This window comes from Mus musculus, chromosome 6 (assembly GCF_000001635.26).
Source record: "Mus musculus strain C57BL/6J chromosome 6, GRCm38.p6 C57BL/6J".
Lineage (NCBI taxonomy): Eukaryota > Metazoa > Chordata > Mammalia > Rodentia > Muridae > Mus > Mus musculus.
Window position 1 is genome coordinate 71231455 of NC_000072.6, and position 20566 is coordinate 71252020.

The following is a 20566-nucleotide window of genomic DNA, read 5'->3' on the forward strand; positions in this document are numbered from 1 at the left end:
ATAAATAAATTTTCGAAATCTGCTTTGAAGGACAAGACTACAGAAACAATTCTGGTCAGGGTGTTCTCTCCTGGATCCGTGTCCCAATTCTGGTTCTACTACATGGTCCCTATCGCTTGAAAATACAAATTAACTTAGATGATTACCCACTGCAGGGTACATTTTAGGGATTTTAAGGATATTTTTTACCATGCTGCCTCTTTACAAACAAATGCATAAACAAATAAGCTTCTCAAGATCCTTACTGTAGCCAAACCTACATAAGAAAAAAACTAAAACCGAAATTATTGTCATTTTTAAAACCTACTTTAAGGGTTACACAGACATCCTAGAGTTTACAGATCACCTTAGTATATTACATCATAACAATAGACTTAAAAATTATGCTTCTATGATTTTTAGTAAAAAAATAACAATAAAGTTATAAATGCAAAACTTTATCCAGCCCTGGACCTCTTAGTCTACATTTTATGTCTCATAAACACAAATGAAAAGTAAATGCTTTTTCTAACAACAACCAAAACACTATTTCTATCTACGTTTTCAAATAACTTTAATTTTTAACAAGTAATTAAATTTGGTTAAGAAAACAGTGAATATACTTTACCTATGTTTATAACTGACATGTCTAGGATATCATATTTTCTGGTTTTTTAGACATAACCTCCTGAGCTTTCGTTTAAAATTACCTCACTAAAATTGTTTTCTAAATTTTGTAGTAGTAGTATTAATAACAACAACAACAATAATAATAAAGAAAATAAAGTATGTTATAGAAGGTTGTTTTAAAAATTAATATAGTGTAATTGAGTTTAAAACAATATAAAAAGAGTATTTAAAAGTTTTTAAATTAATTCAATACCCTGAGATAAAATTAATGCTTGATTTTCTACAATATTCTCTCAAGGTTCTATTTGTTCTTAGTATCCTTTTACTACAAAGACATTTAAAATCTGCGTAGTAAATTTAATATGTTTCCTCACTGGACAGAGCCTTTGCTTTTGTATCATTACGTGTGTGTGCGTGTGCGTGTGCGTGTGCGTGTGATCTGTTTAGAGAGTTATGCCTATTTAGAATATTTCTAACTTACAGAGTGATTATGAAATGTGTTTTGATAGACAAAGATTTAAATTTATTTATAAAATGTTGGAAGCCAGGCAAGCAAAGGCTTTCTCAGAGGCCCTGTTGAAAGGACAAGGGAACCTAATTCTGTGTCTAGGGCTGGAGCCAGAGCCTCGAAGGACTGAAGGTTCTTTCCCGGGAACTGACTTTTCTTCCCGAAGAGACTGGAGTTATCAGTCTCAAGGTTGCTGTGTGCCGGGTTTGTGATACCCTTGAGATACTGTGTGTTCCCCTTGTGCAATTTGCTTGATTAGCTTCCTGCTGACTTTGTCCCATTGTGTGATGTATCATACGATTAGCTCTCTGCTGACTCTGTCCTATTTTTCTCCAACAAAGTGTAAGTAAGATTATGTAGTTCTCAATAAACCTTCTTGGCGTAAGACACGGCTTATGCACGGTCACCTGACCCCATCTTTCCTGTCTTCTTTATCTCCCCATCTTCTGGTCCTCCCCATTAGGTCTCTGTCACTGAGGAATAACAGTGGGTCCAGGTCAATAAAATTTGATCTAGCAGATAAACAAATAATGCATAATATTGTAAAAAAAAGTTAACTTTAATAATTAAAAATCAAAATTAGTTACAGAGTCTCCAAATAAACAAAACCGCAAATGATTCTATCAACTGAAGGAAAAGAAGACATCACATGGAAGACTCCATTCTGACTGAAAGATCAGGACATTACCCGGGAACTTCCAACTCACGCCTAAGAGACGGGGAAGGTGCTCACATGGTCTGAGAGCACGTTCATGAGGACCTCACCATGCTGTGCAATACCTACTTCCAATGCCACCGACGAGCGAGTATTCCAAGTTATTAAACATTGCTCTCACTTTTTATGTTCCTTATTCATTGTGTAATTAGATGTTAGAAATTGCTTATGAAATCCATTATTCTATGTGGTAGATTTCTAACTGATAAAATAATACTAATTTTCATTTCAATGAATTTAAAATATTGTGTTCTTTCATTTGATCATCCTTTTGGTTGTGACTATTTGCTTACCCTAAACCCTACCTTATTTAAAATTAATGTCTGAAAGAGTCAAGTATTTTCATTGTTTTTATAAATGCATATAAATACATAAATATATATATAAATATATATATAAATATATATAAATATATAAATATATTTTCTCATTGTTCAGTATAATTTGGACAAAACAAAAATATTTCATTTTTAAATTAAATTTTCACTCCATTTACTCTACCTAGAAATGTCCAAAAATTTGGGTTAACTCTTCTTATCCAAATTATACAGAGGACATCATTTCCTAATAACAACAACATTCATGATGGTTTATACCTTAAGCACTGGTATTTATTGATTTAATTAATATCCAAAATGTCCTTTAGTACAAATAGCTAGGATTAAAAATTCATTAAACAATTTTTTTACTAATAAAAAAAGAAACAATACTACAGTGACTCATTTGAAAGTCCCATTTCTAAAAATTTAAATATAAGTAAGATGACTCATAGAGTGTAAATAACTGTGAATACAGGGGATTAGATTTGTCATCCTAGGTCACATGTAAGTGTTAAGTCAGACACAGTGTTAAAAAAAATTCAGATCCACATCATGATGGATAATAGGCTTGATATGATCCAGAAGTTTCTTCCTCCGTGGCCTTTACCAGCTCTGCCTCTGTCCTGAGACTGCTGTCCTGCCCACTACTCAGCCTCCCTTATATCAGATCCTATGAATAAGCCTTCCTAGCTCTGAGGGACCTAACAATATTTAATAAGTAATATGTTACCTACACATGTACAAAATGTGATGCTTGGCCAGAAAGCAGAGCTGTGAACAGAAACTCCTGAAAAGAGGCTGTGTCTGCAGAGGCTGACTGACTGGCTAGCATTTCAGTCTGCAGGGAGGTTTGAATGTTGCCGTTCCAGAGGCCAGTTATCTTATCATAGGCTAGTTCTAGCCCTCCAAAAGAGCCGGCCCTTTCCTGCATCTATGTCAGAACTAGCTAGAATCAATTAACTTAGCTACTGATGTCAGCAGATGACACAGTGAGCCCAATGAAAGCTTCTTCCCAATCTTGCTGCACCTGCCTCTCTGATGTACCTATCAAGGTATCTTAAACTTGCCTTGACTTATGACTTTCTTTGTTCTGTGAAGTCATATCGAAATAAAATAAAAACAAGACCTTCATAAAACTGCTACCGTGTTGGAACATGGAATTTAGGGCAACCTAAATCTATGTTCCTGGGCCATGGTCACTCAAAACGGTTTAGTCCAAAATAAACTATCTCTTGTTTCCTTAAAAACAACAAAGTTTAAAGTAAAATGCTACCTAAGCCACATGTTCACAGTTTTAATCCGTTAAAAAGTACACAATGAATACATATTTAGCAAAAACATCCCAGCTCTGGGTGCTATTGGTGAGAAGCTGGGTCTACACACGAGCACACGGTGAATTGGCGGGTTAGTGGCAAGCGGAGTTTAAAGAGCCAGTGTACTTTGGGGCTGAAATAACTGGAAGGTTCACACACTGAGATAAAAGTGGAGAAGTAAGGGGTGAGAGGGAGGGAAGACAGCAAACAAAATAAAACATAGGCAAGTGAGAGGCAGGCAGGCGAGGAGGAAGTCGTGACTTCAACGACAGGAAAAATCGCCATTCGGTGAAGCCAAGACACTGCAGTACAGGGCATGACGCGTGACAGCAGCCAAGCAGTCAGGAAAGGCTGTCCCCAGGAAGCCAGGCACGTGAGGGAGATGGGTCAGACAAACACGGACATGTGAGAAGACTGACCCACCTCATCTGCGTGTGAAACATGGATTTCACTGCCTCATGACTGAAAGACAAAACAGACACCCACGAGGAAGTCAATACCACTGCAGCCCCAAGAGAGCACAGCATTGTGGGCTCACGCAATCAGGGCATTGACAGTCACGACCAACCTCACCCCTGCTAGCTGGGCTCCCCTGCCAGGGTGCTGCCCGGAACAGTGAGAGCGCACTGGGAACAGGGTTACAAAATGGAGTCACAGAGGGATTCACTGCTGAACAACTGACCTCCTTTCCCAGGTCCTCAGTGTCCACTTAGAGTACAACAGTGAGATTGTTGTAAGACAACGTAACTGAGAAGAGAGTGCTGAGAAAAATGTAGAGATGATTTTCCTGTCCCAGTGACTAGCATGGTGCATCAATAAGCACGGCCTTTTTGGTGACTCTCTTTGGGGGAGAGTTCTGAATTGCATATGTAGAGAGTACTTATTGTGGTTAAAATGGGGCCACTGAGCCGGGCAGTGGTAGCACACACCTTTAATCCCAGCACTTGGGAGGCAGAGGCAGGCAGATTTCTGAGTTTGAGGCCAGCCTGGTCTACAGAGTGAGTTCTAGGACAGCCAGAGCTAAAAGAGAAACCCTGTCTCGAAAAAAAAAAAAAAAAAAAAAAAAAAAAAAAAAAAAAAAAAAAAAAATGGGGCCACTGATACCATGTCCAGGCTGATTTCCAGTGTCGCAGGCAGATAGGCAGTGACTGTAATGACCTTCTCCCTTGCACAAAAGCAAACAGATCCAGGGAACACATGACCACTCACAGTTAGTAGATACAAAGAAGCTACAGCAGACACCAGAGATGCCCTGAAGCACGGGCCCTAGGTTCATTAATTATTACACAGTCAGAATAGGGGCCTGGGGTCACCAGCACTTACAGAAGGGCCATCTGGGAATTGTGCATAGCTAAGTGTGATTAACTCAGTCAACCAGGCTAAACCTGGGTAACAGATCCTCTAAAAAGATTCCATGAGGTCTAGGCCAATTGTCCCTAGAGGCTTAGACCCTGGAGTACAATGTGCTAGAAAATATTATTCTCAGAGTCCAAAATAAGCTTTCCCAATCTTTGTCATCTCTCTCAACTGCTTTAGATACTGGGGTCAGGAACAGAAAGGAAATAAGAACTCATAGCCTTGGCTATGTGGCCACTTCAACCTGGTTCTCAGCTGAGACCCAGAAACCACTGTCTCTGGCTTCAAGGAAGGTTTAGGAGAAAGCTGCTGGTGGGTGGCTCGAAGTTGGCTTTCATCTGTCATGTGCCCCACTCCCAAGATCCAAGTGTCTGCCCACGTGTCTTTGATCTGTGCCTTTCTGGGGGCAAAGGGCTGAACCCTGAGGACTGCGTCACCTGGGTTCCTTTGCTCTTTGGCCTCTGGGTGAGGTTGGCCAAGTGGAAGAGAACGGGGTTGAAGTTGTTAGCCCGTATTTCCAGCAGTGCCTAACTTCTTTGCAGGAGCAGTTGTATGGCACAGCTCAGTGGAAGGAGCCATCTTTCCGAGCACATTGTTCAGGCTTCATCCCCCCCCCCCCCCAGACCTCCCCAGCCTGAGCTGCACCATCAGGCCCCAGGCTGTTTATCGATCCTATTCCTTTTGTGCCTGGTCCTTCCCAAACCCTGCCCACATGCCTGTAAATTGTCTTTTTACTAAATTCTGTCTGACTCTACTCCTTTGAATGTGCTTTCTACTTTCTTATAGACCCTTAGCTAGCACAGGCTACTGCCAGAGCACTTTTTTTTGGCTCTAGGCAAATAATCCCAGAGGTCAAGTTTTAGAGCAGTAGTTAATGATTTATCCAATACACGGAGGCAGACCTAGAGATTCAGAAACGGACAAGGTAAAATTCTTCTGCATCCACCTCAGTTCCTGCCTCTCCTCGGTCTGGAGTGAGACTCTGAGTTGCCGAACATTGGCAGTGCATGGCAGTCCACGTTTACAAGTTTGACTTTGGTTGAAATCAAGTAGAAGATTGCCCAATCCCCGTTGCACTCACTTGCCATTGTTGAATATGACAGTGCAGTTTGGCCAGCAATCATGGTTCACCAGGCCCAGGTTGGGGAAGATGCCCACACCTACTGCCTGTAGCCCTCTCTGGTCACTGAGAGTGAAACCGTTGCAGTTGATCTACCCAGAGGACAAGAGAAAAGATTCAGTCAACAGGCACAGATCGGTACAGATTATCACCCTAGATGTTGAAGAAGTTTGAAAACTAGAGGGCCTCATGAGTCTGGGAAAGGGACAGGTAGGGAGGTGGGGCAGGGTGTTAACAAAGATAGGAGGGGACAATAGGGGTGGAGAGATTATCCGAATATAGTATATGCATGTGTAATTACAAATAGCAAAAATGATCAATCTTTTAAAAGGGAGATTTTCATCCTGAAGACTTGTTTTTCACACATTTCACACGAGATGTGTGCCATGGAAGGAGTCCCATGTTTAACAAAACCACTTTGAAGCTCTCAGTAGTTCCAGCCTAATAAGGACCAAAGACAGGAATGCTGGCTGCTAATGCCATCTGTGTCTCAGCGGTTGTTTTAAGTATCCATCTTGGTTTATCTTTCCATATTCTGGTGTGGTGTGTGTGTGTGTGTGTGTGTGTGTGTGTGTGTGTGTGTGTAAATCAAATAAGAGCAAATACTCTTGATCTAGGAGAGGTGGCACTCACTTGCGTCCCAGTACTTGGGAAGTAGATATAGTAGATTTGGGAATTCAAAGCCAAGTAAGTAGAAAAATGAAGAGAGAAAATATGGTAGGATAAACCAGCATCATTTTAAGTTTCTGTCCTTTCCAGACTTTAAGCCTTCTCTCCTGAGTCTGTTCCAACTGCTTCTGGAAGCTTCCTAGCTGGACAATACCCAGAGTCACCATGGCCTCTCTATTATGAGAAATCTTATTGGAAGGTTCTGGTTTATTTTACTGGGCTCATTTAGGAACCTGACTCTGAGTTCAGAACCAGAAGGGCGGTATGCATTCCTGTTACACCTGGGAAGCAAGAGGACACTCTTCATGCTTCCGGCTGCCTGGGCTAGAGGCCATTGTCATGAAAACAGGAAACATCATCCAGGGGAGCTGGGGCTTCCTTCCATCTGAAAAACTCTATGCTCCCAAAGGGGAAGAGGGGGAGGAGGGAGGAGACGGACTCAGGGGACAGAGCAGGGGTGGTGGAGGGGATGAAAAGCCATACCACACCAAAGATGTGTGAGATATACTGCATGCTGAACTGCTGGCTCTGTGGTGGCCAGTACTGCAAGAACGTGTCCACGTCTACTCGGAGTTCCTTCTGCTCCTCCTCCCCAAAGTGCTCCACGTGGTTCTGTAAGTCATCCACGGACACCAGGCAGCCCTCTGTGAGCCCAGTGCCCTCTCTCTCCACCCGCCACATGATGCGGGCGGCCAGCCTGGGAAGAGAGGGGAGGACAGCATTAGGGAGGACTAAACACACTCGTCATTCATTCATTCATTCATTCGGAGATGTATTTATTGTGGGTCTTGAAAACTATGACTCCAGTAGACAGAGGACAGGGAGCCTGGCGAGACTGATGGAGCCGCAGCCTGAAGATTCCTAATGTCCCCAGGAAATGAGACTCTGTTCTTGACTGTCACACCCTGTAAGCCCACGCTTTCTATTATCACTGTCCTCACGCACTTCGCTTCCGAGTCAGCCTGGCTTCCTACAGTCCTGCCCACATCCCAGCACCAACACCTTCTTCCAAGAGAACCACCAACATTAGGGAGCTCTCAGCAGAAACTCTCGTACTAGGCCCCGAACCTCCTAGCAACCGCCCCATGTGGAAGTCTGCATCTTCAACGCATGCACATGCCTGGACTTCAAGGAGGACCACTGTAAAGGGAGCTCCGTGACTTAGAAAATCTTTTATGAGAGGCACAGGCTGTTAACTGCATGTCAGAGTTTCGCTTTTACTCGTGTTCCCCAGAGAAAACAGAAACTATTTCTTCACAATGTGTGCTTTCCGGAGGAGCTCTGTGGGGTCCGATGCACCTCTCTAGGAGCGCGCTTGGAATCGGAGGTAGAGACACCCAGTGTTCCTCTCAGGCCTAAAGAAGTGAGCGGAATAAAGGACCTGAGGCACTGGCACTCGGCCTGGCATCCTGAGACCCGAGAACGCTGGCACCTCTGCCATCCCATTTGGAAATCCCAAGTCCTGTCCTGGGCACCAGCTCTGACCTGATGTTCTCGTTGGGCACTTTCCCATATTTCTTGATGGCAGCGCACTCGTTCTTGTGATTCAGCCAAGCATCCTTCTGGCACGTGCGGTCGCAGTAATGGGCGAACTTGCACTGCCCGCAGCGATGGAGCTTCTCCTGCCTCTTGAAGCAGGTGTGGCACACGAAGTTAATGAGGCTGAAATACAGACAGGGAGAAAATGAAGACAGGAAGTATGGGGTCTGGAGAGATGGCTCAGAGGTTAAGAACAAATAGCGCTCTTGCAGAGGAGCCAAGTTTGGTCCCAGCATTTATGCCGGTGGCCTATTACCACCCCTAAAGCCAGCTCCAGAGGATCGACGCCTCTGGTCTAAGAAGCCACCCACTCTTGTGCCCATATATACATATGCATAATTTAAAAATATATACATCTTTTTTTAAAATAAGGGGTGCCTTTGCCCATATTTTGTTGCAAATACAATACTTACATTACCACAAGCAAGGTAAGTCAGAGGAAGGGAGGGAGGGAGGGAGGGAGGGAGAGAGAGAGAGAGAGAGAGAGAGAGAGAGAGAGAGAGAGAACAGGAGAACTACCTAGCTGGATGGCACACCTGCAATCCCAGCCCTCAGAAGGCAAAGGTGGGGGTTGGGGTGTGTGTGAGAGTTTGAAGCCAGCCTTAACAACAAAAGGGATAAAGAAGACAGATTTACTTTAGTTCACAGTTGAAAGTGTCTGCTAAAGAACTAATTCCATCCAGAAGAGGCCTTTAGAATAAGACCTTAATTTTGAAAATTGAGAATCTAAAGTTGAGAACGATAAAGACCACATTCTGAGGCAGGACTGGAACCCAGCTCCCCCATCTGCAGTAATATACTCTTTCCATGCACCCTGGTTTGGGGACAGTCTTTAACGTGTCCCCATGATTAAACGTATGAGTTGTAATTCCCATCTAGAAGTACTAAGGAAATGAAAACAATTAAACTATGTGTTTTGAGGTGGCGCCTCTGGGAGGCAGGGTTAATCAAGATATCAGAGTGGAGCTACTCTCCCAGGTATTCCTTAGGACTGGGCTTGTAGCTTAGAGGTACAAGCTCAGCACAGGCAAGGTCCTGGGTTCAGTCCCAATAGTAATAATAATAACAACACTCAACAACAACCCAAACAGAGCTGCAGAGATGGCTCAGTGGATAAAGGTGTTTGCTGCCAAACCTACCAACATGAGTTCAGTTTTCAGGACTCCCACGGTAGAAGAAAAGAACTCCTGCAAACTGTCCTCTGACCTCCACATTTGTGACACATCCATGCATACGCACATGTGCTCGCATTATTGTGCACAAAATGTGTTTAAAATGCCCCCCAAATAATCAGTTTTAAGAGGAGAAAGGTTTATAAGAGCAGGCTTGGAGCTGTTGTCTGGCCCCTTACTTTTAGACCTACGTCAAGATGGTAGTAAATCCTGGCAGGAGTGCAGGGCAGAGGAAGCCAGCTGCTCACCAGCTGGGAAGCAAATAGAAAAAGAGCGAGCTGTGTCCAGGATCCTGGAATCCCCTTCGCCGGCACACTTCCCAGTGAATTTACTTTCTTCCATCAAGCCCCACCTCCTAAAGAACTACCCCCACTGGTACCACAGGCTGGAACCAAGCCTTTAACATACGGGCCTTTGGGGGGACAATCAAGGTCTAAACTGTAGAATTCTGCTGTGCCCCCAAAGGCTCATGCCCATCTCATGAAACATCCATTCTACCTCCATGATAGGTTCTGACAAATATTTCATTAAGATAGGCAGCATACCTCATGGCCGGAAGGTTGTTCAGGACACTCCGTTATCTAACTGGAAGTGTAGGGTTCACGTTTCTTCTAGCTGCTCTCAGTGCCGCATTCCAAATAGTCAAGGTCATTTTGAGCTGTCTGGTCATCTTTTATACCGGTATAAAAGATGTACCCTAAGTATGGAGTCATCTGAAAGTCTGAGAGCCTGACTTAGTTTGGGAAGGAAGAGGAACAAGCGTCCACTTCTGGCTCAGAAACGCACATCTAAGTCAGGAAGGAATCTGAAGAGGGCGGGGGTTAGATGTAGGCACAGTCATGCTGGCCGTCAGTTATTACTCCATATCCATCTGTTCAGGGGCATCCTACACCTGCTCTGATAGATTATTTCCAAATGGATGTTCTAGAACACTCTTAATAGAGTCTCCTCATGTTTTTACTCATATATGTATATTCTGTATTTCATGAATTAAATTTGTTCCTACTTTTTGAACAAAAACAAAAATATTATAAAACACAATTCCCATCAGTGTCTATGCCTTGGATGTTAAATGCTGAAGGTTGTGGGTATAACTCAATACTATTTTTTTTCAATAAAATTTAATGGTTGGTGAGATGGCTCAGCTGGTGAAGGCACTTGTACTAAGCCTGATAATCTGAGTTTAATCCCTTGGTCCCTCAAGGTAAAAGGAGAGAACTCACTCTTGCTGCCTGACCCCTGGCCTCCATACATCTGGCATGTGAGACCTTGTCAAAAGCAAAAATTAAACCAAACCTGGACTGCCCCCTGGAACCCAGAGGTGTTTTACAGCCCCATCCCTCATTGTTACAATGGCTGCTCATTTCTTATCTATTTAAAATACTAGGGTATGAAGTATCGTAGGATTGGTATTATGCTCTGAGACCAGAGCCAGCCTGAACAGTTCAGGACCTTCAGAAATGACTCATGCAGCTGAGGCCACACTGTGTGTCAAACTAACTTCGGGGGGGGGCAAGTTTTTCTAGGATAAGTAATATGGTCATCATGTGAAGTTCAGTTGACAACGATTACTTGAGACATGTGCCGACACTGGTTAGGAGGCAGGAGAGACTGTTGTTGGATTGTTTCGAATCACTGGTGTGTGGTGATTTAAAACAGGTTGACCAGCAGAGGCCCGCCCACCACCACACATCACCCTTGGGTGAACACCACTGTGCTGAGCAACTGTGTGGTGGAGAGATGAGAGAGAGGGGAAGATAAGGAAAGATAGGACTGGAGCTTTGATGGACAAAGCTGATGAGGGACAGCCTGAGATGAGGGACAGCCTGATGTGAGGGACAGCCTGATGTGAGGGACAGCCTGATGTGAGGGACAGCCTGTCTGCTCTGCCATCTGAAGCCATGGTGATGTCCAGGCTGTGCTGCCACAGGGGCTATGTCAGGGTCCATGACCCTGCTGCAGCAGGATCTATGTCTATGTCCATTGGCCACGTTATCGCCATAGGTCATATGGATGTCTATATCTGGGCTGTCACATTAATGTCCAAGGGATGAGCCCCTCACTTGGGCAATGCTGGAGAGCTGGCCCAGTGGCTTGGGCTCAGGAGAGCTGGCAGGCTGGCCAACTCAGCTACCACCCAGGCTCAGATCCAGGGCTCTGAGTTACCCAACATTTACCCCATCTCTGAACTGCTGAAGTGTGTGAAGGGGCCATTCCTGCAGAGCCAAAGCTGCAGGATCTCCATAACACAAGGCAACAGTAGGTCATTCCAGAGGAAAACTGGTGAGAACACAGTAGTTATAGTGTAGCAGAAGCCAGAGGTCTCGAACCAGACCAATGACTCATTGCAACAAACATTTGCAAGAAAAGCTGTTTGGGCAAAAGGGTATCACTGTGTGACACATTGTAACACACTGCAGCTTCCACAGTAAGATGTTTTGTTTTGTTTTGTCTTGTTTTGTTTTGTTTTGTTTTGTTTTGTTTTGTTTTGTTTTGTTTTGTTTTGTGGGGAGTTGCAAGGGCAGAGGGCAAACGTGGAGGGATTAGGAGATAAAGGGGATTGGGTGCGTGATGTGAAATTTACAAAGAATCAATAAAAAGTTTAAATTTAAAAAAGATTTATTTATTTAATATACAGTATTCTGTATGCATATATGCCTTCACACCAGAAGAGGGCACCAGATCCCATTATAAATGGTTATGAGCCACCATGTGCTTGCTGAGAATTGATCTCGAGACCTCCAGAAGAGCAACCCTTAATCTCTGAGTCATCTCTCCAGCCCTAAGAATTTTATTTATTTATTTAAAATGGTTGACTTCTAGTTAGTTTTATTATTTTTGTTATTTGCTGTTTTGTTTTGATTTTTAAGAGATTTTAAGAGATTATGTGTTTGTGTGCCTCTGTGGGGCTATGTGCACTAGAATTCAGATGCCTTGCACGATATCAAAGCAGTTGGAGTAGACGTTGCAGGCATATGGTATGGGTCCTCAGCAAAAGTAGTACAGATTCTTAACTGCTGAGCCATCTTTCCACCATGTTTTGTTTTTTGATAGGGTCGCATATAGCCCAGGCTAGCCCCCAACTCACTGTATAGCCCAGGCCAGCCCCCAACTCACTGTATAGGTAACTTTGAATTTCTTTTATTTTTATTATATATTTTTTTATTACGTATTTTCCTCAATTACATTGACTTCGAATTTCTGATCCTCCTGTTTTAGCTGCTAAGTGCCTTTTACTTCTGTGCTAAATTCCCTTTGTTGCCTGTACCAAGGATGAACCAGATGTCCTGCCCTGCCCTGCCCTGCACTTTTCTGGTGCACACAACCTGTGGCTGACTGGGACAAGGTTTCCCAGACTGACACAGAAGGAAGGAATGTGCCTTAACTGGCACTAGCCTTGGTGCCTATGACTGACTTAATACTCTTTGAATAGAGCACAGTTATAAAACGATCTGCTTGCTGTGAACTGTAACTATGTTATATTTCTAGAAATAAGTTCCAGCTGCGTGGTCCAATGTCTTCAGAGTCACTTTGACCAGGAGAAAGCTGTGAGCATATCCTTGGGGTTCCTACAGTAAAATTGTCACCTATGGCTGAGTAGCAAGGGAACATCTACAATCACTTGCTAAGCCTTCAATCAAAATCCCTCCCAGCTCAAGAATATCTCCTCATTGTGCTGGTTAGTTCTAACTGCCAACCTGACTCAATCTAGAGTCACCTGAGACTCGGTGAGGAGTTGACTAGATCAGGTTGGCCTGTGGGCATGTCTGTGGAGGACACCTTGATTGTTAATCAATGTAAGGAGACCTAACCATTGGAGGTGATGCTGTTCCTTAGGTGGTGGGGTCCTGAACAGTATACAAGAGGAGGCAGCTAGCAGGAAACAGAGGTGTGTTTACTCTCTCTCTCTCTCTCTCTCTCTCTCTCTCTCTCTCTCTCTCTCTCTCTGTACTTATCTCTCTTTGTGTTGTGATTGAATTTTGAATTCCTGTCTTGGTTTTCCTGAGATGATGCTCTGTAACCTGGACTCCTTAAGCCAGATAAACCCTTCTTCCCCGATGTTGCTTTTTGTCACAGCAACAGAGATGAAACCAGGGCACCCAACATTTTATCTCGCAAGCTTCTCTACAAAAATCACTTCACCATAAGAAATTTTTCATAAAAACAAACATCATCAATTTGGGATGTTTTTTTCTCATTGTGAATATGAACCACCAAGTATTTCCTCTGAACTCAAAATATGACTTAAATTCTGTTCCACATTTTTTCTTGGGCTTAGAGACATGTATTAAGATGAAATGAAGGACTAGAAAGATGGACCAGTTGTTAAGAGTGTGTGCTGCTCTTGCAGACGACCTGAGTTCAGTTCCCAGCACCCACCTTGAGCTGCTCACAATCACCTGTAACTCCAACTGCCCAGAACCTAACACCCTCTTCTGACCTCCACAAACACCTGAATAAAGAAGACATACAGAAAGGGGGGGGGGAGGAAGGAGGGAGGGAGAGAGAGACAGAGACAAAGACAGAGCCTGAGAGTGTTAAAATATAAAACAAATCAGTGAGCACTACAAGCTTCCTTCTGACATGGGTTTCCTTGGGAGAGCAGCCATGTTTTCATTACCATAGCTGCCACCCTGCCTCAGCTGAGACCCTGAGAATGGTACACAATGTAAAACAGTACTTCTCAGCTTTCACCTACTCACATTCATCCTCAGAGATCTTGTTTAAAATTCAGAATCTAATTCCAGATCTGGCTGGAGCTTGGGACTTCAACTTTCTTATTCCTGAAGACACTTGGCAAGAAGGTAGAGAAACAGACAAACAAAAACTCAATCCTATTCCATCTGGATTGGGCATGCTGAGAAATGCTAAGTAGACGAGAAGGGGAAGTTAAGACAGACAGAAAGACAGACAGACAGAGGGATACAAGGGAAGGAAGGGAGGGAGGAAGGGAGGGAGGGAGGGAGGGAGGGAGGAAGGGAGGCACAGTCCTCTAGTTCCCATCTGTTCCTGGCAGGAGTGTGGCAGGTCAGAGGTGGACTTGGTTTAAGCTGGATTCCACTCCTGATCTACTACCTGTATCACCCTGAGCAAGTTCTTACTTTTCTGAGCCTATGCTTCCTGATGTGAAAAAGCAAATAGAAACAGTGATGTCTTGACAGCTTGAATACATATAACTATTGCTTTCTTTTAATGTTTTATAATATATTCTGATCATGTTTCCCCTCTCCCAATTCCTCCCCCTCCCTGCCCACCCAACTCCTTGCCTTTTCTTTCTCCCTCTCTTTAACAAACAAAATGGCAAACAAACAAACCAAGAAATTCACAACATAATAAGTGTCACCATCATCATCATCGCCAATGCCCACAAAAACACAAAATCAGAAACCAAATTTTAAAATTAGACAAACTGGGGGTTGGCAAGATGGCTTCTCAATTTAGAGCATGTGTTGCTCTCGCAGAGGACCCAGGTTCAGTTCCCAGCATCCGCATGATGGTTTACAAGCATCTGTAACTCCAGGTCCATGGAATCCAGTGTACTCTCTGACCAATGGAGTCACCAGGCATTCACACACACACACACACACACACACACACACACACACACACACACACACACACAAATATACTCTTTCCAATTGAGCAAATGAATATGGTAAAGCCTAGCACTTGGGAGAATGAGGCAGAAAGATTAAAGTGAATTTGAGGCCAGCTTGGACTACATAGTGAACTTCAGATCATTATGGGCTACAGAAGGACACTTTGTCTCAAAAAACAAAATGAATGGAAGCTGAGTTGGCACAGTACTTGCCTAGCGTGAAGAAAGCCCACAGAAACTGGGGCATGGTGGTGCATACATATGTTCCCAGCCCAGGAGGTCAAGACCAGCTTGAAACATAAGTGACTCTGTTTCAGAAGACGAGTAAGTAAATCTATGTCCTGGGAATGAGTAAATGCTCTATGAGTGACCTATTACTGGGTCAGGGCCCCAATACTGCATACCCTGGTTATGGTAGTTTGAATGAGAATGCCTCTCTTATGCTCTTATATTTGAGTATTTAGTCCTTGTTTGAAGCTGTTTGGGAAGGATTAGGAGTTGTGGCCTTGTTAAAAGAAGTATGTCACTGGAGGTAGGCTTCAATGTTTCAAAAGCCCAGGCCATTACCCGTCAGCTCTCTTTGCCACCTGGTTATCTCCAGATTTGAGCCCTCAACTACTGCTCCACCACCATTTCTGGCAGCTTAATGCCATATTCCCTGCCATAACGGTCATGGACCCTAACCCTCTGAAACTGTAAGCCTGAAATAACCTCAATATTCTAATGAATGGCAATGGTCACAGTGTCTTATGATAGCAATAGAAAAGCAACTCAGACACTGGAGATGATGTCATAGGCCTGTAATCTCAGCACTTTGGAGCTTAGGGGAGGAACGTCAGAATTTTAAGGTTATTCATAGATAGATGGTCACTTTTATGTTGCCCTTGGATTTGTGAGACATTGACTTAAAACAACCAAAAACCTTCAAAACTTAGTCACAAGAAAAAAAATGTAGTCAAGAAGAAAGTTATAAAGAAGTTTCAGAACTTCCAGGACTGGAGAGATGGCTCCACAGTTCAAAGTACCTGCTTCTCTTCCACGGAACCCCGGGTTAGTTCCCAGCACACACATCAGACAATTCACAACCACTTGTAATTCTAGCTTTAGGGGATCCAACATCTTCTGGTCTCTGTCACATACAAGTGGCATTCTTCTTCTCCCTCTCTCTCCCCCTCCCCTTACCCCTCTCTCTTTCTCTGTCTCTCTTTCTCTTTCTCTCTCAAATAAAGACAATATAAGGAGGGGAAGAGATACCGATCAGTGGTTAAGAGTACTTTCTGCTCTTCTAGAAGATGTGTTTCCTGGCACCTACATCAAGCAGCCTACTACTGCTTACAACTCCAGGTGGCATACATATACATAGATGCAATAGATAGATAGATAGATAGATAGATAGATAGATAGATAGATAGATAGATAGATTAGATAATAGATGGATCATTGATGGAAAATAAATATAGATAGATGATATATAAATAGAAAAATTAGATAGCTAATAAATAGATGATTGGTGGATAGAGATAAATGGTACATAAATAGATTATATAGGTAGATAGATGATGATGAAGATAGATAGGTAGATAGATAGATAGATAGATAGATAGATAGATAGATAGATAGATAGATAGATAGATATAAATAGACAGATGGACAGATTTTCCAGTTTCTTCATTGTCAAGGTGACCCAAAGTTAACTGGAGTAACAAGAATAACAAGGGTAAAGCAGGTGCCATGCCACTTGTCTCTGGGCACGAGCTCCACAGACATATGCCTACCCTGCCCATCCAATGTCTCATGGCATGGTTGAGCCAGGGAACTCAAGTTCTCTCTCTTCTAGCACCCATGGGAAAGGCAGCCATGGGAAAGGAAGTCAGCTGGGTAGGGGAGAACCGCTATTTGAGAAAAAGGACAATAAATGACAGAAATACCACTACCCTACCTATTACTTTCCCTAGCAATGGAAAGTGTCCAAAAGGCACCAGGTGCCCAAATTCCTGTTGGATTCCAGGAGAAAGGGTGCTTACTCCAGCCAGGTAAGTTTCAGCAAGTCTTGTGCCCCCTCCATCCTCAACTTCCTGTTCACACAAGGTAGCCATTCCCATTTTCACCAAACTTCACCATCCTCGAAGTGATGTTTTTAGCCACTCTTCTTAACTTTTTGTATATTTATTTTATGTGTATGGATGTTTTGCCTGCATGTACACTATGCAGGTACTATATGTGTTCATGGTGTTCACAGGGGTCAGAGTCCCTGGAACTGGAGTTACTGGAGCTACACTGTGAGCCACTGTGTAGGTGTCAGAAATTGAACTCTGGAAGAGCAGCAATGCTCTTAACCTCTGAGCCACCTCCCCAGCACTCCTAGTCTCCTAATCTGCTCTTTAGAGTGCCAGTGATCACTGTCCTCATTGGCAGCACTGGTCTCACAAGTCTTTGCTCCCAACCACTGCTCCTGGAATACATGGAAGAAACCTCTTTGCCAGGACCCTGAAGTATACTCTCTGCCCTGGAGGAAAGTCTGCAAATCACTACTCACTCTTCAGCCCTGTCCTGAGTTCTCTCATCTGTCAGAGTCAAGAGGACCAGAACAGCAGCTGTGTGACAGCTCCTTATATGGGAATAAGGAGCCATAACAGATATATGCAGAGACAAGGTCTGTGCACCGTGAACGAACAGTCCTGCAAGAATACTATGGATCCAATAAGGTTGAGCCAATGCTTTTGTGTCTCAAATTTGCTTAAAAACTCAGCCTGGGGGCTAAAGATGTAGCTCAACTGGTAAAATGTTTGTCTAGCATGCACAAAGTTCAGTCCAGAAGAGTAAGAGGCCGCCACCATTGCACCAGGAAAGCATGGCTACAGGCAGGCATGGGGACTGGAGCAGCAGCTGAGGGATCGCACTTTGAACCACAAAATGAACTCCAAATGAAGCACATCTTTAAGCTCTCAAAACCTGCCTCCAGTCACATGGCTCCCTCCAGCAAGGCCAGGCTTCCTAAGCCTCCCAAACACCATCATCAACTGGGGACCAAGTACTTAAATGCCTAAAACCATGGGGGCCATCTCATTCAAACCATCTCTGTGGTTCTTCAATATAAACAACACAGAGACTTTGCTTCCCAGTAGACCTCAGGCTGAGCTGGCACATAAACACATAAAGATGTGGGTGAATTCAATAAATATCCAAGAAGGGAGCCTTTACCCCCACCAGGGTGGAGAAGGTGAGGCATCCAGAAACTCAATCCACCAGACAGGAAAGAGACATTGTTCTAACTCTGGAAAGGTGGCCTGAGTTCGTACTCAGAGAAGGTCAAGGACTTCTGACAAGAGGCACTGATGGAAGACAAAGGCTTGAGGGCAGGTGGCATGCAGACACATGTAAGAACATGAGTTCAGAGGATTCCCTATTCTGGGACATGATGTCAGGGAGATAACCAGACTGCAGGGGCAGGGGAGGTCACTCTCAGTAGCGTGTCTATGTCCTGTAGGCAAAGGGCAGAGTCCTTGCAGGCATTTGCAGAAGGGAACAATGCAGTCAGAGTACAATGAGCCCCTTTTGCTGCCTGGGGCAGTCATCCAGAGATCTCTGTCATCCTTGAGGCACTTCTGGGCCCAGGTTTGTACTATTATATACCTAGGCGCAAATTAGGCAGTACAGCTTCCTTCTTTAAGCTTAAGGATAGTCTATTTGCCTTGCCTTGTTAGTCTTGTCCTGTTTGTTGAGACAGTCTCCTTGTGAAACCCAGGTTGGTCTCAAATGTGTGATCTTCCTGCCTTCACATCTCAAGTACTGAAGTTATAGGCAGGTATTACCATGCCCAGCTGTGCATGTGTGTAGGTGCATGCATGTGTGCGTGTGGTGTATACAAGTATGTCACTGTTGAGGGTTGGTCCTTTTGCTATGTATTGTAATGCTAAATACTGGCCCCCAAGGCCTGGTTGCCCACAGGGATGAGAGAATCTGCACATACAGTGTGACCTTGCTCCTTAATTTAAAACCATTGGTTAAAAAAGATGTTGGCATCTTCTAGCTGGGCTGGATATAGGTAGGGTTTTTGGTTCCCAGACTTGGGGTCTGAGGAAAGACCATGAGGAGAGGAGAGGGAGAAGAAGGTAGAAAGAGGAGACGACACCATGGAGTAAGAATCTTATAAACATGTCTCTGAGGGATGCTGAATTGGCCCAGACAGAAAATGGCAAGTCATATTGTGCAGTTGCTGGCAGAGAAGTAGAGGAGAGCAATAAATCAGCCCAGCCTTAGTGCTGATTAAGGTTTATTATAAATATAAAGGTTGTGAGTCTTTTATCTGGTACCTCAATGATCAAAGGCAGGGTAAAAAAGAAAAAAACATTTGAGATTAAGTGTCAATTACAATGTCACATGCAGACTCAGAGTTCAACATCCAGTGTCTTCCTTTATTATTCTCCTCCGTACTTTTTGAGACAGGGCTTCTCACTGGACCTGAAACTCACTGCTTCATATAGACTAGACAGCCAGCAAGCACTTGGGATGCTCCTGTCTCTACTCGCTACGAGAGCAAAGTACCATCCATCCTTTTACATGGATGCTGGGAATTCGAACTCAGAATCTCATGCGTATGTAGCAAGCATTTAACCCACTGAGCCACCTTCCCAGTCCTATTTTTAACATCACTTTTTATTAAAACACTAACTTCCACAAGCCAGAAGAGTGGCACTAAGCGGGTAAGTGGCAGTCCAGAAAAACTCAATGACTCATAGGAGTTCCCACCGGTTGGTAAAGATGAGGTCAGCAGCAGCTGCTGCAGATGAGAGATACAGCCCCGAACAACTGCCAGGAGCCTGAAGGAGGCTCTCCCTGCCCTGGGCTCTCCGCACAGCATCCTTAGCAGCAGTAAAGGCTCTCACTGTCTAGATATCCAGAAGAATGGGGAAGGGCGGCTGTTGGAAGTCAGAGCAGTTACCTGGCGGTACTGGTAATGGACTGGAAAAGGACCAAGTCCAGTTGAAGCTCCACTACACACCTCAACCTCATCTGGAGGCTGTGCCTCAGCAGTCACTGGAACCTGGGAGTCTGTGGAACAGAACAGCTTGGGAAATAAAAATCTGAAGCAAGAGAAGCAAACCTCACAACAGCTCCTGGGAGAACAGAAGGAAATGCAAGTGGCAGAGAGCAGGAGAGGAAAATCAGAGAAGCAAAAAAAAAAAAAAAACAACAAAATTCAAACTTAAGTTAGAGCCTCCATCACAAGGAGAGAAGGAACTATGGAGAACGCACCAGCAACCGCCAAGAAGAACCTACCAACCTGCCTCAAGAGACCTTCTATTCTTAGTCTCTCCTTAAAACTTTGTTCCTGCAAAACACTGATCTGAAATCCACCCAGAAAGTTTTAAATGGGTCTGGAGAGATGGCTCAGTGGTTGCTTGTGCTCACTTGCTGGCACTTCTAGAGGACCCAAGTTCAATTCCCAGCTCTTACATCATTGGGTGGCTCACAATCACCTATAATCACAACTCCAGATATTTAATACCATCCACTTTGGTCTCTATGAATTCCCCTATACACACATAAAGAAAGAAAGAAGCAAATCTTAAAACAAACCAACCAACTTCTGAGAACTAGGAAGTGGTGTTAGAGGACCATCCTTCTGAAAAATACCAACATATG

General features: G+C 43.8%; 1 protein-coding gene across 2 annotated transcripts in view; it reads right to left on the reverse strand.

The window, feature by feature from the left end:
* The window catches only part of Smyd1 (SET and MYND domain containing 1), a 48342-nt gene that overhangs the window by 17515 nt on the left and 10261 nt on the right, over window positions 1-20566 (reverse strand). The window contains exons 2-5 of one of the 2 annotated variants that reach the window (NM_001160127.1): window positions 8096-8272; window positions 7094-7307; window positions 5903-6033; window positions 3889-3927 (exon numbers count right to left, since the gene is read on the reverse strand). In NM_001160127.1, coding sequence (NP_001153599.1) covers window positions 3889-3927; window positions 5903-6033; window positions 7094-7307; window positions 8096-8272 — 561 coding nt within the window. The remainder of the gene's footprint in view (window positions 1-3888; window positions 3928-5902; window positions 6034-7093; window positions 7308-8095; window positions 8273-20566) is intronic. The other variant, NM_009762.2, reaches the window with a different exon arrangement.